Source organism: Budorcas taxicolor, chromosome 8 (genome assembly GCF_023091745.1).
Source record: "Budorcas taxicolor isolate Tak-1 chromosome 8, Takin1.1, whole genome shotgun sequence".
Classification (NCBI taxonomy): Eukaryota; Metazoa; Chordata; class Mammalia; order Artiodactyla; family Bovidae; genus Budorcas; species Budorcas taxicolor.
In genome coordinates, this window is record NC_068917.1 from 103,271,952 (window position 1) to 103,297,799 (window position 25,848).

The 25,848-nt window shown below is 38.7% G+C and overlaps 1 protein-coding gene across 1 annotated transcript in view; it reads right to left on the reverse strand.

Moving 5' to 3' along the window:
* Nucleotides 1-25,848, reverse strand: part of SVEP1 (sushi, von Willebrand factor type A, EGF and pentraxin domain containing 1) — a 205,027-nt gene that overhangs the window by 18,578 nt on the left and 160,601 nt on the right. The window contains exons 38-44 of the mRNA XM_052644513.1: nt 18,313-18,985; nt 13,734-16,525; nt 11,611-11,836; nt 8,789-8,944; nt 3,974-4,037; nt 2,281-2,454; nt 936-1,112 (exon numbers count right to left, since the gene is read on the reverse strand). Of these exons, the coding sequence (XP_052500473.1) occupies nt 936-1,112; nt 2,281-2,454; nt 3,974-4,037; nt 8,789-8,944; nt 11,611-11,836; nt 13,734-16,525; nt 18,313-18,985 (4,262 nt within the window). The remainder of the gene's footprint in view (nt 1-935; nt 1,113-2,280; nt 2,455-3,973; nt 4,038-8,788; nt 8,945-11,610; nt 11,837-13,733; nt 16,526-18,312; nt 18,986-25,848) is intronic.

Here is a 25,848-nt window from a genome sequence, read left to right on the forward strand (position 1 = left end):
ATCCAGGTCAAGACAGGGTTAATCAAGGTTATCCAAGTCATTAAGGGAAAGGAGGGGGAGGGATAAATTAGGAGTTTGGGATTGACAGATACACAGAAATATATATATATATAAAATAGCATAGTGAGCTGTATTCAATATTTTGTAATAACTTATAATGGAAAATAATTTGAAAAAGATTATATACAGATATATTTAACTGAATCACTTTGCTGTCCACCTGAAACTAGCAACACTGTAAATCTAGTATACGTCAGTAAAAGAAAAAATAAAACAGCAAATGCTTATGTATATTAAAATATTTTAAAAAAGCACAAAGACATGTCAAGAGTTGTCACAAGGCTGCAAGAGATGCTGCCAGACTGTTATGTATCAGCACGGTGCTAGCCCACAGGTTCTCCAGTTGTGTTTTTAGGACCAGCAGTATTGCCATCAGCAACACCTGGGAAACTGTTACAAATGCAAATTCTCAGGCCTCACTCCAGATCTACTGAGTCAGATACTTTAAGGTGGGCCCTGTTTGTACCATGCCTACTAGGTGGTTCTGATATCTGCTCAAGTTGGAGAACTACTGTGAAATAAATTTTCTATTCCAAAGCCCATTAATGGATAGTCTAGAGACTCGACAATGCAGAGAAAAATACGTATTTTAGATTTAACATCCTGCCCATTCCTAGAAAAGTGTGATTTGAAAATCTATTCAAGTGAATCCTGGCCAGGCAGGTTTTAGCCTAGTTCTGATAAGTCTCTTTATGTTTGGATTTCAAATTAAATTAAAAAAAATTTTTTTAATAGCAACACAGAAGTTGATGACCATGATAAGACAGAGACCTAAATATTTACATATAAGTTACTTGATTGAAAATAATCTCAGGAAGATGAGAAAATTTCATTCCCCACTAAGTAAATTCACTGGCTCCCACATGTCCACTTACTTTCACATTTGGCACTTGTCTGCGTCCACGTCTCGTCAGGGTTGCACGTGATAGTACTCTGGCCCCGGAGCAGGAAGCCTTCCCTACACTTGATAGACACGTTTTGATCGACATAGAACTCCTTTTCAGAAAGCACAGCATTCTCAGGGATCACAAATGGGACAGGGCATGGATTTGCTGTTAAAAAGAAAATAAAATGTTTACTGATATTTTCTCTCCTAGTTCATTTCTTTGAAGGCAGAGTATGAACTCTGCCAGAGTTGAGTTCCCAGTGATGATACTATGAGGCTTCAAACTATAGAACTTCAAACATTAAATAGACTTATTTTGCATCCCCATGAAATTATTTGTCAGGATAAAATAGGTAAGATCTGAAAACATCAAGCTATTCAACCACTAATGCATGGTCCTAAAATTCTAAGATGGCAAATTAAATGCTTGTTCACAACTGCAGCCCTTCACCAGTGAAACCCAAGCTGTGCTAGAAACCAAGGAGTATATCAAACATTCCCTTCATGTTTGAAGACTATTAAGAACGTGGGATGAACGCTTCCTACTGCCCCTGTACTTTCTTTTACTGAACATCCTTCAGAAAGATGAGCCAGAGAAAAGTCAGACATTTCTCAGAGAGCTGAATATAACTTTAGACCCACACTACTCTATCAGAGCATCAGAACTTAAATTATAGAGTTTCCCAGGCTTTTTGGTAAAAGTGGACTCATTTTTCTACGGGTCTGAAGGAAAAACAGGAAGTGTTGCTTTAGTGTAAGAGTGTGATGTGCATACAACACCGATTTCACACAATTTCAGTTTTTCTAATTTTCAGTGGGCACAAAAAAAGTCTTTTGTGTGTAAGAAGGGTGTCAGCTGAATTTCAAAGCTTTGATTAATGTGTTGTAATACTTTAAACAATAGCTAGAGTTTTCTCAATTTATACCTTGCTTGGGAATATTGTTTTCATTTCAGTGGCTATAGCTAATTATCTTCATACACTATATTTATGTTTACTTTATTATATTAATATTGAACATTAAATATATTTTCTTTTATCACTCCTATCACATGTAATTCATTATACATTTATGTCAAATTTTTTTAATTAAGTTGCATTTTCTGTGAGTGTTTTTGGACTTGTACTCATCCAAGGAATCTTATGAAAGCTGATTCTCAGACAGGCTATTTTATATAATTCAGCTGATTTTTAAAACATCCCATAGTATTCGGCTTGGATATGCAAAGATTTCTTTCTCTGGGCCAATCTCACTTATCAGTGGAGTTTCTACTATGTTTTAGACAGCCGGGGAAACTGAATCTGATTTAAACCTCTCCTATGGTCAACACACACGTTTGCAGAGAGGAACAGGGTGGCTCCAAGTCCCATTTTCTGTGCAGGAAGCCTCGGGCGCCCCTTCAAGGCTGTAGCCTCTGTTGCAGGAATATATCACGCTGGGCCCAGTGGTACTGTTTTCAACTTCAGCTTTTCCATTCAGAAACTCAAGTGGAGCTTCACACATGATCTCTAAGAAGAAAAAGCAAAGCCTCATCTTAAATCTCCCAACGCTCTTCTTTATACAGGGAATTTATATCACTTATTTGATAATTTAGAAATAAAAAACCACAGAGAATAACAGGATTCACATAGAGTGTGCTATTACTATCTTGCATTCCAGAATAGAAGCTATACAAACCATTATCATTGTAGTTTGAATTAAACCTGCTGCAAAATGGAAACAATCCCCTCACCAACCCCAGAAAGAAAGAAAGAAACTGAAATAGCTCAGTCATGTCAGACTCTTTGCGACTCTTTGATTTTCCAGGCAAGAGTACTGGAGTAGGTTGCCATTTCCTTCTCCAGGGAATCTTCCCAACCCAGGGATCAAACCTAGGTCTCCCACATTGCAGGCAGACGCTTTACCCTCTGAGCCACCAGGGAAGCCCCCACCGTAGCAGTTTCCTATTTCAGACACGTTTCCTTTTCGTTCCCCTCTTCCCTCCTCTGTACATACATTCACTTTTGATCATGCACTGTTTGACCATGAACAACTGAAACAAAAAAAATGCTATTATCTGGAATGCTCATTGATGTGAACATTGAGATGTTACTCAATGTTTATGTATGCCTTTCTATATACACACAGAGTTCCCTTTTAGAGCTACAAAGTCATACTCTCCATTGAACATTAGCCATATAATATTGTTTAAAAGACTTAAGATTCCTATTGCATACAAAATCAGCTCATTAATCTACATTCAAAACAAAGTGAACAAAACTCAGGTACCCCAAGTCCTAGTATAGGCTTGCCACTAACTTCATTTCTGATACTGGGCAGGTCACATCCCTTCCCCCAGTTCATTCTTTCTCATTGGTTAACAGAAGCGGGTAGACTAGATTATCCAAGAAGTCTCTTCTGGTTTGAAAACTTGATAACTACTCCAGAATTATTAAGAGAAAAAAAATTTTAAACTTGCCATTTGACTGGTTAGTAACTATTGCATTTAAGTACATTGCTTTTTGGCAGAGGAATCATATGAGCCATATCCTAGGAACTGAGTCACTTGAATTCACCCACATCTTGCTAAATAAACTTGGCTGTCCTCATACAATGAATTAATGCAAAATTCCAGCAAAAATGTGAATATTCATTTGTTGGACAGATGTGTCAACATTATGAAGATGTCAGTTTTACCCACTACCGTTACCAAGGAAACAGCTCTAAGTTTTCTAAATTATCATTATTTCGGGGGAAACCTACAGAAAGAAGGCAAGTAAACTCAATAATTAGTTTCGAAACAAAATGTTTGCTATTCCAGAGTCAGCAATCTTGTGTTCTGTTCCAATCTAATCATTAATCTCTACCACAGTTTTTCAGTGTTATATTATTTCAGTGCCTGTGAGCAAAAGCCCATAAAAGGTTCTCTTACAGTTCATGGAGTCAAAATTTGTTTTTAATTACGGAAACAACTTGCAAAGAAAATGTGGCCACATTATTATTCTGTGTCCTTAGTATCGTTTGGGGACCAAGAGTCATTTGACTTACTTTTGCATGTCACCACCTCTCCAGTCCACTGTCCATTCTCCTGACACACCCGTTCTCTGTTCCCCTGTGGATCAATAAAAACTGTCACTGACAAGACAATAAATGATGATAAATGATGATAAATGACGATAAAAGATGATAATGAAAAAATACGAGTGCAAAGTCAACTCCGCTGGAACCAGAAATCCTTGGCATTGGGATGCTAAATGAGTTCATTAAATAAATACAGTTTAAGAAGTGGATTTAGACTTTCAAAAATGTTTTCATCAAATTACCTCAAAATTCATATTCTGGCTGACCAGTGTAATTCAGGTACAGACACTGTTTCACTTTCTGCTTAAATGACAACTAATTATAACCAGCAGCAAAGACCGATGTAGAATGTGTCCGAAATGTCTGAGAGGTCTATTTGCTGAGGATTTTTAAAATTATTTTGAATTGAGTTTATTTTTCAGTATCTGAGAGGTACAGCAAAGAAGTGAATTTGTCTATATATACCCTTGAACTTGAACTAGGTCAAGATATCTTATTGAGATCAGGATTGAATTTTTTGACAATGTAACTTATCCATTATATCTAAACTTACCCTATTAAGGGCCCAAGCAAGTAAAATTTTAAATATTTTGAGCAAAAATCTTTCTAAAAATTTATATCCCTGCCTTCTGAAATAAGGGTAAAAATAATATAAACTTATTTGAAACATCATTTATAGTTGTTATCCTCGATGGACTTTTGATATATTTTCCTATATCTCACAGACCTTTGGCGTGGGATGGGGGGGTAGGGTAGGGGGAAGGGGGAGGATATCAGCTATTTACCCCTCAGAGTTACTATATGCTGAGCTAGGCTAAGATTACTGGGTTTTTATTTCTGGATACAATTTTCAGTCCTCTTTTTTTGTGGTTTATCTTTTCTTGTTTCTAATGATATTGTTTCTAATGATCTTGTTTCTAATGTTTCTAATGATAACCTTTTCCTATGTTTTAAATTCCTAATTTGCTATGGAACAATTAATAAGATAAATAAAATTCTGTAACATTCTGGGTTTTAAGTAGCGTGTTAAAGGGCTTGGCTTTAAGTATATGAACGCAAGCCCATGGATTCTGTGTGATGGTTTTTCAATCCTCAGAGCTCTTTGGATACACATTCTCGGAGCTGGTTCTAAATTAGCAATATGTCTGAAAAGGAGCTATCACCTCTACTTTGATTTTTATCTGCTTAACTGTTGTCTTTCATCCTTAATCCTCTACTACTCAAAGGTATTTTCTTTGAGTTTACTGACAAAGCTTCACCTACAAAAACTCCACTGACATCTATGGAAGGATACTCACTTGACCTTCCAAAAAATTACTGAACCAAAAAAAATAAATGTTTTAACAAATATATATTATTTTCTTCTTATTGAAAAAGTAATATGTGTTGATTATAGCAGGCTTAGAAAATATGAAAGAGAAGTACAAAGCTTTTTAGAATTCTTCATCCAGAGATAAACCCTGTTAATATCTGCTGTACTTTTCCTGTGCTTATATACTTACATATGCAAAGGAAAATATACATTCTAGTTTGTGAACTATTTATTAATTTTGAGGAAGTATATGACAAACTATTGAAGTCAGCTCCCTATCTGGGTATTCCAGAGTGGACTACACTCAAGTAGTTAATTTAAGCCAACAGTATTTTTCTCACTAATTTTTTTCCTTCATTAATATTTTGCATAATAAATATTCTGTTTCAATCATGTCAATTTTTGTTCCAATAAAATTCTATTTTCTGTAGCTATTGCTATAAAAAGAAAATCAAACACTATCTATTGGATCCCTTCTTAGTAAGTTGCAAATTTTACTATTTATTCTTTTATGATTTATTATTTACTTTCCCTTCTTTCTTTTTCTCTCTCTCTTCCTTTACATATGTTATTTTTGATAATTAAGCTGGAGTTTTAGATCCAGATTAGCATCAAGTTACTATTTTTGACATAATATATCTGCTTAATCACCAATTAACTTAGATAGCTATATTAATTTTTAGCATCATAGAAACCACTTTACTGCTCATTAATAGCAATTTTAGAACATGATTATCCCACTTTTGTGTTCTTTGATTTATTCCTCAGTTGCCTGTAGGGATTTATATTTTGAGACGATCGCATGTGTAGTGACATTTGGGGGATTTAGATGTCTCAAAAAGGTTGGTAATCCTTATATAAAAATGATAACATTTACAGAGTAGAAAAACTGACCATGATTTACATTAGTTGTCTTAATTGCTTTGTCTGACTTTGGTAATCATATGAATACTAGGAGTAATGACAATTACTACCCTCTATTGAGCTCAGACATTGTATAAAGCGTAGTGCTTGCCACCTTCTTTTATCGCTAATCCTTGCAGTAACTTTGCAAAGGTGGTTATCACGTACTGCAGACAGGATGAAACAGAGGCTCAGAGAGGTTCCCCAGCATCTTTACATCCAGCAAAAGCAGAGAGCCTGCAACAGAGGTCTGCTGGGACTAAGTCCCTATTCTTTCCCAGCCACTGACCTTTGGTACTGGGGGAACTTGTTAAGAAAGGCAAAAATTCAAAAGTTCTTTTTATGGTAAGACTTTTCCTCTAATGGTATGTTTTTCCATTGAGAGGCATAATGTCTGGCTCCATTATTATTATTATTATTATTATTTTTGACATCAGTAACCTTGCTGATGAAAACCTAAATCCATTAATTCATGAGTTGCAAATTCTGAGGTTTGAATTCTATCGTTATTGACTGGAGTTCATCTACTATTTGGTTATCGAGTCTTTCAGTTGGGGTCCTCTGGTAGCTCAGCTGGTAAAGAATCTGCCTGCAATGCAGGAGACCTGGGTTCTATCCGTGGGTTGGGAAGATCCCTTGGAGAAGGGAAAGGCTACCCACTCCAGTATTCTGGCCTGGAGAATTCCAGGGACTGTATAGTTCATGGCGTCTCAAGGAGTCATCCAGTTAGCCTTGAAAAGATACTTTTCCTCCTTTTGTTGTACTTTCAAAATAATGAATTTGCCCACGGGAATCCCCTAAAAGTTACCAAATAATCTTTCAGTATCATTATGAGTCTGTCATTCATGACGTATTTGATGTGGCCATTAAAGTTATTACCCTTACTGAGGCTAAAAAGGTTTCATCTTGGCCATCTCGGGAGCCTTATCCAATTGGCTCCTGAGGTCTTTTTTTTTACAACTTTAGTATTTCTGGCTGTGTTGGGTCTTTGCTGCTGCACAGACTTTCCTCTAGTTGCGGTGAGCGGGGGTTACTCTGCAGTTGCGGCGCACAGGCTTCTCATTGCAGTGGCTTCTCTTGTTGCAGAGCATGGGCTCTGGAGTGAGAGAGTTTCACCAGGTGCAGCTGCTGGTCTCTAGAGCAAAGGCTCAACAGGTGTGGCACACAGGCTTAGCTGCTATCCCGGCATGTGGGATCACCCTGTCCCTGGGATTGAACCCATGTCTCCTGCATTGGCAGGTGCATTCTTTACCTCTGAGCCACCAGGGAAGTCCGTCTCCTGAGTTTTCTTCTTTTTAAATATGCTGCCTTTGATAGATTCCCTCCTATCTCATATGATAAAGATTTTCTAGGCTAATCTTCTACATACCAGGTTCCAGACCTGGATTTGATTATTTCTGTAAATAACTGGACATAAATATTTAGAGACAGTGTCTCAGGTGCTCCAAACATGTAGCTTGGAATAATAACAATTACTATAACACCTCATTCAATTTTGTGGTTACCACTGGGATATTTCCAAACATTTTACGGTAAATTATCCACTTCCTCAAAGTTAATGACCCATCAGTTTGCTTTAGCTTTTACACCATTTTTCTTCTTAACAAAATGCAAGGGTAGTACTCTCACATGAAGAACAACTGAGTTTCAAAAACAGAAAAGCTCTCCAACTGCCATCAACCATTACATTATCATCCTTTTCTCCCCTACAAAAGAATATTTTGAGGAAATAAAACAAGATCCACATAAGCCTAGTTTCATCTTTCATGGACCTTGCTTATGAAAATTCTGATTCTATGGTGAGCAGCAAAATAATGGAACACACCATACACATTTAACAAATCTTTGGCAATGAACACTTCTCAAAACCTGCATTTAATACCATTATAACAACAAAAACAGGGAATAAAGCTTCCTGAAAAATCAAAGGGCAACATTATACAATATAAAAAAGGCCTCTTATATTTCAAGTTTGATGATGTGACCATGTTTTGATGGCAGCATTCCCACCAGAGTAAATTGGTGCTGCTAACAGGATTTTAATATTACAAACCAGGCAGGCGTGATCTTGAGACCCATCATTTGGTTAAAACAGCTCTTAGCACTCTTTTTCAGACTATACCTACCTTGAGGGAACCTGGCATCTCAATAAAAAAACCCTTCAAGGTATCTGAGCCCATGGCTTGAGGAAATTCTAGCTGTGCATACTTAAATCCCTGTGGACACTGCCCCATGGTGACAGATTATGCAAAATATGGTTAACAAGAGGCCAAAACATAGGTTGAAGTGACCAACTAAAGTAACAATGTCAGTCTTGGGGTGGGTATGTAAACTCCATTTTTTTCATGGCTTTGATTTTTTAATTTGAAACTTATTCTGCTTTTTAAAATTATAAGTCAGTTTAAACACTTCCAAGAAAAGGTTAAGCTATAAGGCAGCAATGTATAAAAAAGTGTAAAAAGTCTTTTAGGAGCCAAATCCGTGAGATAAAATGGTGTAATACTAAAAATATTCCTAAGTATATTGGAAAAACAAATTAATTCTAGGTAAACAATTTGTTTGCTTACCTCTAATTCATAGCCAGTTTCACAGTGATAAGTAATCGTGCTTTCAAAGTTGTATTCACTGCCAAACACAAATCCATGTTCTGGACTTTCAGGTTTCCCACAAGAAATTGGACTGCAGGATTCATCAGAAAATGGGGGCTCCCAGGTGCCGTCAAGCTAAATAATAAATTATAAGTTACACTTAGGGATTAGTGCGCATGAATGAAGACGTCTCCAAATACTGCTTATATAACAGGATAACACTCAAATGATAGTCAAAGGACCTAGAACTTGCTACTATTACTGCTACTTATTATCTTTGACATTAAGAAACACACATTATCAGATGGTCATCAGTAAACAATTTTAGACATTTCTAAAACTCATAAAACAAGCATTTTCTTCCTAATAAAATCCTTTAAAAAAAAATCAAGAACACCAAGAAGTATGTCTTCATTATGATGAGAACTGTATGGGAGATACAAATATTCCATGACTTAATACACCCTTATATTTTACATAATTCTACATTTTAATCTAAAGCTGATAAGAAATAGACACATTTAGGCATACCACCCAAAGTTTAAAAAGATGGCTTCTTTTTCTCCATGTCAACACAAATACTTGAAAACATTCTATGACATATTGTAAACAAGTCACAAAGTTAAAAACGAAAAAAAACACCACCACACACAGAGACATTACTTTGCCAACAAAGGTCTGTGGAGTCAAAGCTATGGTTTTGCCAGTAGTCATGTATGGATGTGAGAGCTGGACCGTAAAGAAGGCTGAGCACCGAAGAAATGATGCTTTCAAACTGTGGTGTTGGAGAGTCCCTTGGACTGGAAGGAGATCAAACCAGTCAATCCTAAAGGGTATCAACCCTGAATATTCACTGGAAGGATTGATGCTGAAGCTCCAATACTTTGGCCACCTGATGCAAAAAGCCAACTCACTGGAAAAGATCCTGATGCTGGGAAAAACTGAGGGCAGGAGAAGAAGGGGGTGATAGAGGATGAGATGGACATGAGTTTGAGCAAACTCTGGGAGATAGTGAAGGACAGGGAGGCCTGGTGTGCTGCAGTTCATGGAGTCGTAAAGAGTTGGACATGACTAAGCGACTGAACACCAAACACACATACACATTTACTTAATTCCCACCCCCCCACAATTAGTATTAACATTTTCCAGTCTTCTTTTGGGGTGTACAAAGAGGTGCACACAGATGTTTCCCTTGGGGACAATCATTTTCTTGCTAATGTTATATTGTTTTCTTTGAGGAAATAGCATATCAGTTGAATAGCATTCGAAACAGGACTTAAGACTAAACACTTTATTCTACAGATGAGCCCAAAGTAATTTTATATTTATTAATATACACCTGTCACATAATTAACCATTCCCCTAATGTTGGAAATGTACATTATATCTAACTTTTCAATGCTGTAAATAATGCTTCAATAAATATATGTCTTGCATAGATTATTCTAGGTATTACTATTAACTTTTAAAAGCTACACAGCATTATTTTCTTTTGATGTTTCTGGAGTTTATCTTAGCATATATTAACTTTTCCCCTAGTAGGAAAAATTGTCATGATTCCTTTATTAGGATTTGCTTTTGACAATTTCTTCCATTTCTTTCATTTCTCCTTCTAAAAAATGTCACACTAATGTCATGCTGATATGTTGTTGTTCAGTCCCTAAGTCATGTCTGACTCTTTGTAACCCCATGGACTACAGCACCCCACTTGTCCCTGTCCTTCACTATCTCCTGAAGTTTGCTTAAAGTCATGTCCATTGAGTCAGTAATGCCATCCAATCATTTCATCTTCTGTCGTCCCCTTCTCCTCCTGCCCTCAATCTTTCCCAGCATCAGGGTCTTTTCCAAAGAGTCGGCTCTTCACATCAGGTAGCCAAAGTATTGGAGCTTCAGCTTCAGCAGGAGTCCTTCCAATGAATATTCAGGGTTGATTTCCTTAAGGATTGACTGGTTTGATCTTGTTGCAGTCCAAGGGACTCTCAAGAATCTTCTCCAGCACCACAGTTCAAAAGCATCAATTCTTTGGTGTTCAACCTTCTTTATGGTCCAACTCTCACATCCATACATGACCACTGGAAAAACGGTAGCTCTGACTATACGGACCTTTGTCAGCAAAATGTCTCTGCTTTTGAATATGCTGCCTAGGTTTGTCATAGCTTTTCTTCCACGGAGCAAGAGTCTTTTGATTTCATGGTTGCAGTCATCTGATAATCCCTAATTAGACTGGATCAGGAAGCTAAGCAATTCTAAGTAACCATAAAGTGGATAAGCAGAGGCAGAATTTGACTCCAGGTTGTTTCTTCTGCCTCTGCTCTTCTCCTGAAACCAGAAACATACGTGGTAATGATCAGGGCTCATTTCTACGCACAGACTGTCCATGTGTAAAGCATTCACATGGTTAATCTGTCATGAATCTTTTGTTATAGATATCTGAACATTTTATCTATCTTTGGTACTTTTCACGTACCCTTGGCACTTTCTTATTTTTAAAAATGAGAATATTGGAAAGAAATGTAGGTTTTTAAATTTCTATGAAAAAACTCCTCAAATTCTTTGACAGGGGAAACTTGAGGCATTTTGTCTTTTCAGGATAGCAAGATATTGCCTGTGTGGATATATCTATATCTATATCCACATACTTATACACACACTTACTTATACACTTACACATATATCCATATGTACACACACACAGCATAAGACACACTTACATATATATCCACATACACACACTCACATATAGTAAAATATATATATATAGACGAATTACACCCTACATGTTCTAATTAAGAAAATCTTACCTGACATGTTGATATATTAACTCCCTCATAGGTGTACCCTTCTGCACAAGACACAGACACTTGCGTATTCACACTGAAATCATCACCATGAACAAGTATGTGTGTTACATTTGTTGGCAGAGGACATTTTTTAGGACTGCAAGAAATTAGCTCAGGGAACCAACGACCGTCTTTCTGACAGGTGAATGTGTCTATCTCTGTATCCATCATATAACCTTCTAGACACCTGCAATGGAAAAGAAAAGAGAGTGCCTTAAATGGAGTGCAACGTAGTTGGTGACTTGTTCTTGGATTCAAGAAGCTGCTACAAAGCTCAGCACACATTTTTTATGATATATTAAAATGGACTCAAATGTCAGGGAGATAGTGTTGCCATGCAAAAACACCAGGATAACGATGATAATCAGATCAGTCCTCAGTTATGCACATTAAAGAGGAGCCACATCTAAACTTGCCTTAAATTTTGCTGACATGATTTACCTTTGCTCTGGATAATACCATTATTGAATTCATTTTTATTCTGAAAATACCTAACAGCTCAAGAAATTCTCAACAAGGTTCAAAATAAACTCAGATACGATAAGAATATAGCACAATTAGTATCTACGGGGAATCTATTTTGTTCCAAGCACTGTTCTAAGTCCTCTACGTAGTGTGTGTCTTTTAATCTTGTTTAGTAGCTACCATGTAACAGTAGTATTGGTGTTCAAACTCAAGTCAATCTGACTCTAAACTCTCAGGGATTCTGAAAATTTTGCATTTTTTTCATTCAACAAATGTTTACAGAATATTTATTAGATTCCACTCACTGTTCTAATTGCTCTACAGATATTAAATCATTTTCATGTCAACTCTATGAATAGGTGTGATTATTTTTATTCCCATTTTGTAGGTGAAGAAACTGACGCCAGAGAGATTAAATAACTTCTCCAGGAAGCAGCAGAGCTGAGATTCCTGCCTAGGGAATCTGGCTCTAGAGGCCCTGCTTTTACCACTATACTGAAACCATTTAATTAATATTTATTGGGTGGGTATATTTTCAAAATTTCACAAACTGCCAGGCTAGGTAACAGTCACAGGTTTGCAAACTTGGAATGATCAGTTTACTAACAAGTGAAGATCTAAAGATAGTCAACACACAAGGAATAACAAACAGGACAGTCTTAGGAAGCAGGTGGTATTGTGATTTCTCAAGCTATCTGACACCCGAACATCCAAATAGAAAACCGCAAACGCACTTCAAAAGTAAGGAATAATTTTTGTTTTTCTTCTTGGTGCATAACCCACTATTCCTTAGCTTTCATTTCACTGACAATATTCCCTTGGGTATGTTTCTTACTGCAAGTAAGAGAAAATGAAGGGCTAAAATGTCTACAACAGACAGGCTTAAGAGAGTTATTATTTATAGAACTTAAGAAGCCAATATGTGAAGAACAATCCCTAATTCCTTCAGAGATACCAACAAAATCTAAATTGATTTAGAGGGCTGAGATATATTTGCACATTACAGGCATTTATTCCAATAAAAATCTAAATTATACATTCTTTCCATATTTTCTCTTTTTTTAATACTACATTTTAAATAGAGAATTTTTCAGCAAAAAGTCACCATTTGTGCATTAAATGCTTAGTTTGCTCAGACAGCATAGGTTAGACATCCTCTTAAGACTATCTCCTTATTTACGTTGCCCATGAAAGTATGTGACTTTTGACCTGAATTCTTCAGTTTTTGCCCTATTTCCCCAACATTTACATATATGAATACAATTCTTAGGTGATACTAAAGAAATGTATCAGTGTATCATTCAAAAAAGAGCCTATGAGTTAATAGGTATTGAAGCTAGTTAGAGGATCTTGCTGGTCCAAGAAGCTCAACAGAATATGTTAATTATGATAACCGTTTTAGAAACTATAATCTGAAAATGTGGAAATTTACTTTTACAAGCCAATCTATGGATAATTATGGGCAGAATAAGGCCAAGTGTTAAAAGCTTCAGTTTTTGGAGAACAGCCCAGAGAAGATGTTTTCTTCCCAACTAGCTTAATTTCTGCTTTATCACTTTCCATTTTACAACCCTCCTGTCTGCGCCCCTTGGAGACTCTAGAGCTACGCATGCTCTTACCTGAGCTTCACTTGACTTTCATAGGTATATGCTTCTCCAGTTACCACTGCATTGGAGACAGATGGTGGCGGTCCACAGGACAGGGGCTCACAGACTGGGTAAGGCTGGCTCCACATGCCTTTCTCTGTACAAATCAGATCTGAACTGCCTTGGATGACATATCCAGGCTTACAGGTGTAAGTTATCACATTTTCGTCCAATGAACTCCTTTCAATGATGAACGCATTTGGTATCGTTGGAGGAGAACCACAAGAAGGGTGTTCACAGCGTGGGAAGTCAGAGCTCCACTGGCCATCGGCTTCACAGGTGATCTCGGAGAGTCCCAGGAGTTGGAAGCCTTTGAAGCACCGAATCTGAGCTGCCTTTCCACAACTGACATCTGTCCCATTAACAGCTCCACTCTGAATGGTTGGTGGGGAGCACTTGCAAGGCAAGCAGGAAGGGGGGCTGCCGCTCCAGGAGCTATTAGAGAGACACTTTCTTGAAGGACTTCCATGGAGCTTATAACCGGGAAAGCACTGGTACTCCATCTGCCCCCCACGATAAAAGGAAAAGCCGTTAGGAAAGCCACGGTCAAGATCTTCAGGAGGGCTGCAGTTGACTGGTTTACAGACAGGAACCTGGGCATCCCAGTTACCATCTGACTGACAGGTGAGTTTGGGGGCCCCATGTAACGCATACCCATCCTGACAGTGGAACACCACTTCCTTCCCGAAGCCATAGTCCCGGCCATCCATCACCCCATTTGCCACCTGTGATGGGGGAGCACACTGGACAGGCACACAGGTGGGAGTGTTTCCACTCCAACTTCCATCAGCAAGACACACACGACTGCTGGCCCCCTCCAGCAAGAAGCCTGTGTTGCAAGTGTACTGAACCTCTTTCTGGAATGTATATTCCTCTCCTTTTACCTTGCCGTTGGCTGAGCTCGGGGGTGAACCACAGTCCACGGGAATACAGACTGGCTCATCTCCATCCCACGTTTTATCTTCTTGGCATGTTCTCCTGCTGGTGCCATTCAGCACATACCCAGAATTACACTCATAGTACAACACGCTCAGGTACGAGTAGGTGCTTCCTTGGATGGAGCCATCCGTAACTGGATTTGGTTTGGGGCATGAGATGGCCTCACAGCGTGGGGAAGCACCACTCCATTCTCTGTTCCTCAGACAAAGTCTGATGTCAGAGCCCACCAGAGTGTGCCCAGGTTTGCAGCTATACTGTACGGCACTGCCCGTGGTCGTCTCTGTAACATGCAGAAAGCCATTTTCAGGAGCAACGGGCAGGTCACATTCAATTGAAATGCATGACGGAGCACTGCCATTCCAAGTCCCATCTTCCTGGCAGATCAGCACAGCGTTCCCCAGGAGTTCGTATCCCGGATTACAGCCATACGAAACCAGGGTGTTGTACCGAAATTTTGCCGAATGCATAGCAGGAGACCCCTTCTTGTTTCCCCAGATTTTAGCCACTGTTCCCAGATGATGAGGGGGGTGAGGAGTCACATGCGGAACTTCCATCATGTCGTCTTCTTGGTTAAAATATCCCTGACCATCTCTGACCACAGTAGAGTCTCCAAAATCAATGTGAGGGGGGAGACCACAGTCGATGGGTACACATGTCGGGATGGAGCTTGACCACCCAGACTCTTCACAGGTCTGCATGGCGTGACCAGCTACCTGGAACCCAGGGAAGCAGCTGTAGATGATCATGGCACCGTAGCTGTAGTCTGCACCTTCTACGAACCCGTTTTCAATGGGTTGGGGGGGATCACAGTGGATGGCATTGCAAGATGGGACGTCCACATCCCAATCTCCTGTCTCTAAACAAGTCAAGGCTTTGGGACCTTCGAGCCTGAAGCCTCGGTCACAAGAGTATGTAACGGTTTGCCCATAGTGTAGCTTTGTGTAAGAGAATTTGCCATTCAAAATCTCCTTGGGCTTTGGGCACTCAATGGGTTTACAGGTTGGTTTTTTCCCGAGCCAGTGACCATTTTCTCCACAAAGAGTGGTGGTATTGCCCACCAACTCAAAGCCTGGCTTGCAGGTATACAGAGCTGTGCTCAGGTAGGCGAGACCTTGCACGTCGATGATGCCGTTGAGGATTTCCTCAGGCTGCGGGCATTCCACTGGCACGCATTCTGGCAGTGGAGAGCTCCAGGTACCATCAGCTTGGCAGGAGGTGGCAGGATCTCCTTTTAAGAAAAACCCATCCACACAAGAATACTTGACAGTACTTCCAAAATGAAGAGCAGAAGAAGGAGCAGGGACGCCGAAGGAAATGAGGGGAGGTGGGCGGCACAGAACCATCTTACAGACAGGAAAAGAATCATTCCACTGCTGGGACGGCAAGCATCTCAGGACAGAGCGGCCCTGGAGGACGTGCCCTTCCTTACAGGAAAATGTCACCACTCCCACCTCCGTGGTCAACTCCTTCAATACGAGCTGGTTCTCCAAGAGGGGTGGCTCTGGGCACTTGGCAGGCACACACTTTTGGTTTGGCTTCTTACTCCATTTGCCAGATTTCAGGCATGTCCAAGAATGATCACCGATAAGCTCGTAACCCTCATTACAGAAAAAGTGAACCTTGGCCCCGACTTCAAAATTTTCTCCTTTTATGTAGCCATTCTGGATCGGGGGAGGTTTCCCACAGTTGAGAGGGATGCATGACAGAGGGGATTCACTGTGCCAGTGGCGATTGGCTTGGCAGACAAACACAGGACTTCCAACTGACTTATAGCCTGGGTTACACTGGTACCTCACTTCACTCTCAAAGGTCCTGCCAGTTGTATGCTGGATAACAGGGAGAGACAATTAAACACAGTTTGTATAACAGATAATATAACTGACAAAATACAATGAATCATAGTAAAGAGCTAAACTAAAATGCCTGTGTTAAAATAAATCAATTAAAACATTAGCAAATGAAGACTTACATTTTTCCAATAGGTCCACTCTATTTTTTCAATTTAAATAAACGAAAAGGATGATAGAAGGTCAAATTAAGTAATCAGTACCTACAGCAGAAATACTAGCCACAGTGGTAAGACCATAAAAGGGAAAAATTCAAGTCTCTAAATTGATGAGTAGATGGAGCAATACCAAAAATTATAAACTGCTTAGTAAATTCAAAAAAATCTTACAATGCTATAGTTTGTTGTTTTACTTACAGAAAAGAAAACATACACAACACAAAGATACATCTGTTTGTGCTGTTAAAAAAATTTTTTTTAATGAGTATGGACCTATTGTCACGAGTTTGCATTCCTTTTTAATGCACTTAAAAAAAACCACTGCCGTACATAAGGGTGGAAGATAAAAAGTAGTATTTTATCTTTTAAACAAAAAATATAATATTCATGAGCTCAACATTCAGATACATAAGTATATAATATAATAATAGATCATTTTAGGCAATACTAAGATGAATGAGTTATGAAAACTTTAAAAACATTACAATGGTTCTTTTGTTAGTGATCATGGTAAAGTCTAGCTTCTGTGCTGCAGTAAACCTCCCAGTATTTGGACATAATTCTTTACTTTGTTTACCTATTTATTTCTTGGGTACCCCACATACACGTAAACACCATGATGGATCTAATCACAGACCTATTCAGAATTATTAAATACTAGATCTCGATTGCTTACCTGATACCTAGTAGGAGCTCCAGAAATATTTGTTAAATGAATAAATGAAGAAAGCCTTCTTACATATACGAGACACTCTCAATTCAATGGAAAGTTAATACCTCTGAACAAAGGTCTCAGACAAAGGCTTTCACTGTCTTAAAATATAAAGGAGAAACGGTGCTATATGCATGTGTGAATTTTTAAAAAGTATTTAATTAGAATATAATCTGCTTAAAATGGCCCCTGATTTGGGGGAACAGATTCTTATTCCTGATTTCTTGATAGATTTAATGAGCAGACACATATTAATGAGAAAGGAGGACATTTGTGGATATGATATAATGCTTTGTCCTGATAAAATTACCTTTAGGTGCCCTAAAAGAAAATCGCAAAAGCTGTCCCACAGTGAATGGATGGTTTACCGCTCTACTTTGTGTCTAAAAATTAGAGATGATAACAGATTTCTCTAGGTTCCTTTTCGACCTTGATTTCTATAAAAATAAATAATACATCCATCGTGCAACAACTTTTATAAAGCAAAATAATATTTTCTTAAAACTATTTTATTGCAGCTTCATGGTTAGGGCCAAGATACTGCTGAAAAGTATTTCAAGTGTCTGTATGCTAGCAGAAGGTAGAAAGCTATAGATTAAAAGGATTTATAGCCTCTATCAAATTCTCTCCAATATTTACTGCCTATAGATTTAGTCTCTTATTCAATCATAAGCCCCTGGTTCTTTATTTTTCAATAGCATTTTTAAAAAATGGGAGTAAGTTGCTTTACGATGTTGTGCTAGTTTCTGCTGTACAGTAAAGTCAGTCAGTCACATGTATAAGTGTATCCCTTCTTCCTTGGATTTCCTTCCACACCCCTGCCTCAGAGTAAGCCACACAGTGGGCTGGCCCTGTCAGCGATGAAAGCCAGGGACACTTGTGAATCAGTCTCTTACCTCCAGAAAGCCATTCTCAACCTTCGGTGGTTCACTGCAAGATACAGGGTGGCACGTGGGTATGGGGCTGCTCCACTGTCCTGTGGCTTCGCAGGCGCTCTTCTTCTCGCCTTTGATGTAGAAGCCCCTGTTGCAGCTATAAGCCACCATGGCTCCAAAACTGTAGTTTGATCCAATTGCATAGCCATTCCTGATTCTGGGCGGCTCCCCACAGCGCACAGGGATGCACTGGATGGACATGGGGGAAGGGCTCCACTGCCCACCTCGCAGACACTCAATCTTTGCTGAGGTATTCAGTACAAAACCCTCCATGCATTTGAAGCTCACAACTGAGCCTGCTGCAAATTTTGCTTTGCTCACAGATTCCAAGATGCTGTAGGAAACAGCAGGGGGTTTTTCACAGAAATGAGCTATACAACGGGGCATGGCCTGACCTTCCGGAGGAACCCACTTGCCCTGGGCATTGCAGAGGAGCTGGGAGTTGTCTGCCAGGCTGTAGCCGTCTGAGCAATAGTAGAACGCAATGTCTCCAAACAGCCGATGGGCAGTCTCTGGGGAGGCGTGTTCCACACTGGGCGGCTCGTCACAGGAGACGGCCAGACATTGCTGGTCACTTCTGCTCCACCTGCCACTGGCCAGGCACTCAATAGTGTCAGGACCGGCAAGGGTGTAGCTATTGGATTGGGGAGAAAGAAACAGTAACTAAAGTATATTTGAGAAAAGGTGTTTGCATCTTATTCTGTTTTTATTTTTGATCTTTCCAACAATGACTTTACTTTTATTCTTTATCCTTTAAAACACTATTTACTGTTTGAATTTGAGCTTATTGACCAAATCATCTTCATTTAAGATACACATCTTGGTAATAATACTAGGGCTTGTTCAGAAAGGGAAGTGGATTTTTGCTATTTAAGAAACTCTAAAAATTGTTATACATTTTCTTACAAATAAAAATGAGGAATAAGTTATGGTTCTGTTTGGCTCAACTTAGTTGGAACTTCATCTGTCTACGGATAGTTTCAGTTGCTGACTTGATCATTTGTCCTAAAAGCTCTGATAAACCATAGGTAGCCGCTATGTAACTCTTAGTTATTCTCTTACTTATAATCAATGAACTTTAAAGGAGAGATTATAATTTCAGTCTTCAATGATTCCTAAGGCCTTAACCACACTGTTAGCATTAAAAGCTGTGTCTGAATATGGCTATCTGACCAGCACAAATACATTTTGCTTAATAACTCTCAGTCTTTTTTACGCACAAGGCTTTTCACCATATATGACGGTAGATTGATGATTTACAAAAATCTTATTCTCAAGTACTCTCTCAATGAAGTAGAACACAATATTAGGATATGCAGTATTAGAATAATTACACCTTAACTTTCATTTTCACTTTCTTACTGAAGAGAAAGAGGATGGGGAGATTGAAAGGAATGCCTAACCTCTGATCGGTCCAACATTCTGATACTAATGAAGGGTAAGGTGACTGAAATAATTTGGTAGCAATTGAACTCTGCTAAGAAATACTAATTTCTTCATTTTACAGTGATGGTTCAGAAGGCTATATAATCTGCTGAGAATCACACAGATGCAAGCAGCAGAGTTAGGATCTGATTTTGGTTTACTGAATTCTAACACTTTTGTCTTCTCTCTCTTCTTCTCTCCTTAAAATGAGATCAGTTACATCAGAGGTGGCGGGTATACTGTGGAAACTGTATGTCAGTGTTATTAGTACAAATTATTTGACCGACTCTTCAGCAGATTCTTAAATCATCAGTTAGTTAACATCTCCAATTTCACTTATGATAGAGAGGGTGGAATTTCTTTATCTTTGTTGGTAAGATTTATGAAATCTATAGAAAACAGAGATCAGGTAAAAAATGATCGAGCAACATCAGAGATGTTTGTAACCTCCCTACCTATAATAATCATACATTATGCTGTGGGTAGAAATGGTCTCAAAGCAAACACTCATAGCTGTACTCAATAGCTAAGGAGTCTCCAGTTGGGATCTGCTGAAGCTCAATGTTGTGGATTAGCTCAGTCCTTTGTATAAGAATCTGAACTTAATAAACTGTTAGATGGCTTCCGTCTTAAAGGGTCTGGGAAGATATACAAAGACAGTATATTAAAACTTTAATTTTATTATTAAAAATCCATTGTCCAAGGTCTGAGTTCCTAGCTTCGGCTATTACTGTGTAGAACATGCTCCATTTGTAGACATTCTCAATGTTTTCTATTTTTATGGCACAAATTTACGTGCTTGGAACACTCTGAACCATGTATCATCATTTTCACAAGGTCCTTTAATGCTGCTACTATATTTCATTGGCTGAAGTTTACAGACCTCATCTGAGACATCCCTGATTTATGAGGATCCATTGTGCCATCTATAAGCTGCTTCTTTATGTCATGAGACTAGCTGCTTTGAGGCAGAAGCCTCTACCTCCAGAACCTTCCTTATTTCTCAAAGCCTCTTAAGGACACAAAACCGGTGCTTTGTAATCTGGCAGCATTTTGTTAGGCCTCTGACCTCTGATCTGCTGGACAATCTCCACTAACTACTCTTTGCTAATGGGAAAATCACAGCAAAAAAGCACTTCTGTAATGTAGAGGGAGATTACCACTAAATACTTGTATTTTGAACAAATGAATTTAAAGAATGCATTTTTGATACTATCCATACTTTCCTAGAATGGACACCATCCTTTTGTCTTGACTTTTCTTTATCACTCTCAATCAACATTTAGTCCTTCACTGGACAATGAGGTGATGCTACGGGCTAGAATCTCTTCCCCTAGTGCACAAGGCAATACCAGTGCCTGTCCTTGTTTACACATCTGTGTCCCAGATGAAACAGCTTTTGAGAGGAGTCATGAAGAAAGCAGGAAAGGATGAAAAGTAACAGGAGTAAAGAAATGGGAGTGTGGTATAGCCGAGGCCTTCTGCAGATTTACAAACAGGAATGGCTTATGAACATCTGGAAAAGGAAGCAGCAGCCACTAGGATCTTGTGTGTTTTTTGACAACTTCTGATGGCTAATGAGTGAAAGTGTGGCAGGCATAAATGAACTGGAAACCGGTTTTGACAGTTGTTCTGCAAGGTGTCTCGTAAGATTTTAGCTGGCAAAATGCTGCTAGAACAGGAAGATATTTAAGTGGTTTGTTAACTGGATGACCCAAAGAGGACTGGTTAACAGAAGTAAGCTAGCTGGGCATGTCCTAGCTTGTGAATGCCACAAAACTCTGTCCTTAGCCCACTGGTTTGTAAACAACACATAACTGTAGGGTGAAGGATGAGGGCTTTAATAGTCCAGTTCAATGTTTCTAATCGTACAAGGTAGTATTTAACAAAGATAAAATGGAGGTCCTGTATATAGACAATGAAGAAAAATTGCACGGAGGGAAACCTGGCTTAGTGGCAGCCCATGTAAAAGACTTTAGTTTCATCAAACGGGTCAATGGTGACATCCTTAAAAGGGTTACTGTATCTCTAGAAACTCATTTATTCAGAAAGAGAAGAAGAAAGATGAAATAACAGTTATGTTTTAAGTACCATGCACCAGTCCTTAAATTTAGTGGGTTTTTTTTTTTGTAGTTATGTTCCAATATGCATTCAGCTCTGGGTATCACAGTTCAAAAATGGCTATAGGCCTACTGGAATAGACTCAGAGGACAGTGACTCTGAGAGTGAACAGACTTGGAATCAGTTCCATTCATGAGAAAGAGAAAGGCAGATTTGAGGGTGAGCTGGCTGAAATGTCTGTCTCCCGACACCTTCACTTCCAATGCTGCAAGCTTGACATCTTAACCAGAGTGTAGGATCTTTTTTCTTTTTTTTTTTTTTTTAGTCATGGAAACGTATGAAGGGCTGGGATCCCTTTCTGAAACCTCTCAATTAGCTCCAGTGATCCATTTGTAGGAGAACCTTGGGACCAAGCCATCAAAACTTGAATGGCTGGGATTTCACATAAGCAGAGAAACTTATACTGAATAACTTCAAAAGGTGGAAATAAAGCCAGTGCTTTAGACTAGATAAAATATTCAATGAAGATGAAGTCAGGAGCTTATTAAAAATAACTGTCTTCTAAGATACATCAGTTAGTCTTTTAAGATGCTAAAGAAACGTATGTTCTCTGAACGACAAAAAGAGGGTTAATTTGTAGTTACTGCCTGCTGCTGCTGCTGCTGCTGCTAAGTAGAACTATAACCAGTCTTTGATCAAACTGCCACATCATTCCATTATGTTAGAAATCTAAATGAGTGCTCACCTTTCTGGAGGACATAGTTAACCTGCTTATGTAAAAGAATCATTTAAAAATGATTAAGTTTTATACTGATGATAAGATATGGCCTATAAATGTTGGCTACCAAAACAGGAAAAATTGGAATTGATAAAAATCTAAAACATTGAAATATTTAATTTTATTCTGTGTGACATTTTGTAGTCTCATTCAAAAAACAATGGGGACACCCTTGAAGTCTGTTATTTAAAACCAGGCCATATATATTTTAAAACAATGAAAAATTTCTGTAATTCCTAAAAAAACTGTCCCACTGATATTATAGTGATGCCATAGAAGGAACATTTTAGGATTAACTGGCTGTAATGCATTATCATACTTCTGGAATGATTAAAAAATCCTTTGAAAATGGGCAGAGTAATCTCCAGATGCAATTTTCAGTGGTTTGATTCATGGCATGAATACTTACTAATGGGCCTGGGCAGCTTTATGAGAAGACTTTATGAGTGGGTTTATGAGTGGGTTATTAGCTCTTCTCTTAAGAAGTCTTAAAAGACCAGCATACTAGTCTTCAAAGAGCTGCAATATAATAAGATCAGCAGAAAGTATAAATCTGTATCAGTAAGTAATTCTGTTTTCAATTGAAAAAGACTATAAAAATGTTATTGTAGTATATACTGTAATTGCATTTTAAAAGTCTCTATTTGAGAAGACTCAAAAGGAAACATTCTATCAGGATGTTAGGCTGTCAATAATCCTTCCTTCCGATTGAATTTCTTACCAAGAGAAAATATATAAGGATGAAAAGGAAAATGGGAAATAAGTGATCATTCTGTAAGTTGAGGCAGAAAGCTAAAAACCTCCAGTGTAACATTTTAATAAAAGATGGATTTGGAAGACCAATTTCAGGGCAGGAGACAGAAATGAGACATTCCTTTTCTCCCATTCATCTTACTACTCTAGGCTCCTAAAGTCTCTGCTCCTCCAGGCTTATCTTGAGAAGGTATTGTCCCTTCTTAATCCAAGGAAAGGCTCATGCACAGCACAGCAGTGGTATAAGATGACAAAAACACTGAGACCAAAGCAAGAAGGTGTGACTGTGCCCCCAACGAGCAGGAGTGGGTAGCTCACACACTGTGCAGGGCAGCGGCCTGTGTAAGGCAGCCCAAGGCAGAAGAGGAACTGAGAGGGTTAGAGAGGGAAACAGGTTCTTGTCCGGCCAACAGCACTTTAGGAGACGGGAGGAGATGACAGTACACAAAAGCCGTGACATGAGCACAGTGATTCTGTCCTGGAATAGAGCAGACACAGCGCGTGTTCTGTGCACTTTCTCTTGTCGGGGAAGAGATGGAAAAGAAGTGAAGTGGTAAGGACAAGCACTGACTTCTCGTTCTGGCTATAATATAGTCTGAAAACTGCCTCTATGCAATACTTAGTGAAATACAACAAAAATTATTTTAAATGCATAGCTAAGCTGATAACAAATGTGCCAGAAATGAAGAGGAAATTAAAAACAGAAAGGAAGCAAGTGAAGTCGCTCAGTCGTGTCTGACTCTTTGCGACCTCATGGACTGTAGCCTACCAGGCTTCTCTGTCCATGGGATTCTCCAGGCAAGAGTACTGGAGTGGGTTACCATTTCCTTCTCCAGGGGATCTTCCCGACCCAGGGAATGAACCCAGGTCTCCCGCATTGGAGGCAGACACTTTAACCTCTGAGCCACCAGGGAAGCCCATAAAAAAAAAAAAAAAAAAAAAAAAACAGAAAAGTCTGTGAATAATTGCTATGGTTGCCCTTGGGTTGGACAGAAAGGGAAGTAAGGGCAGTAAATATAACCTTGGGGTTGAAGTAGAGAGTAATAGCTGAGTCTCTGGCATGATTCTCTGTCCTGGAAGGACATTCAGTGAAAGGATATTCACTAGAAAATTTGCACCTTGAGGCCCAGTGATGTGACAAGTGAGATCCCTGCACTTGCTAGGAATCTGGTTAGAGAAAGTTCCAGCTAAGGTAGCAGAACCCAGGGCTGCATCGCATGTGGATTTGAGGATAGGATTTATACCAATCGGGCTTCCCTGATAGTTCAGTTGGTAAAGAATGGGCCTGCAAAGCAGGAAACCCCAGTTCGATTCCTGGGTTGGGAAGATCCGCTGGAGAAGGGAAAGGCTACCACTCCAGCATTCTGGCCTAGAGAATTCCATGGACTATAGAGTTCCTCGGGTCACAAAGAGTTGGACACGACTGAGAGGCTTTATACCAATCATTTTGTATGGAAAGCCTTCAAACTGATAAATAAATGTAAAACTGGGTTTTGATTGGTGATATTCCTGGGGTTATGCAGTAGGAAAAACAGTCCATATACTCAGAGCATTAAAGAACTGTCATAGATAAAACAAGCGCCAATACTATAAGGATACAATATAAAATTATAAAACACATGCATATTTTTCATCATGAATGGTCAGTAGACAAACAGCAAGATGAGGGCACCAATAAATTGAGGTAATAGAAAAAGTGGTCTAGAATTTAAAAAATAATATGAAATAAATATGTTTAAATAATTAAAGACAAAAGCCTCAAAATTCTATTTAAAAAGTAGAGACTATGTAAAAAGACACTTGAAAAATAAACAAAGAGCAAGTTTAAAAATAAAAATACAGAAAATAAAACTTTTAAAAAATGGACACAGTTCAAAAGCAGATTATAGACAGCAGAAAGAAAAACTAGTGAACTGGAAGATATAAATTAGGAAATTACCCAAATGCAACCCAAGTGTTTAAAGATATGGAAAATGTGAGAGATAAATGAACATGTAAAACAGAAATAAAAGCCCTAGTATATATCTAATAAAACTAATATATATCTAGAAATAGAGTAAAGTGAACGTGAAGAAGAGAGAATATCTGAAGTGAAAAAGAGTTTATTTTAAAACTGGCCAAAGATACAAATACTCAGATGTAAGAAGTACAGTGATCCCTGAACAAGATGAACAACAATCAACGCAGCTTTAGTCATAACATAGAGAACCACCAAAACAAAAATATAAAAAAAAAAAAAAAAAAATCAAAAGGAAAACACACTGTGTTCAAAGGAACAATTCAACCATTTTCTCAACCTCAGCACTATCGACATTTTGGACCAGACAAATCTTTTTTGTGGGGGTCTGTCTTGTGCACTGTATTATGTTTTAGCAGCATCCCCAGAGTATATCTCGGAGAAGGCAATGGCACCCCACTCCAGTACTCTTGCCTGGAAAATCCCATGGATGGAGGAGCCTGGTAGGCTGCAGTCCACGGGG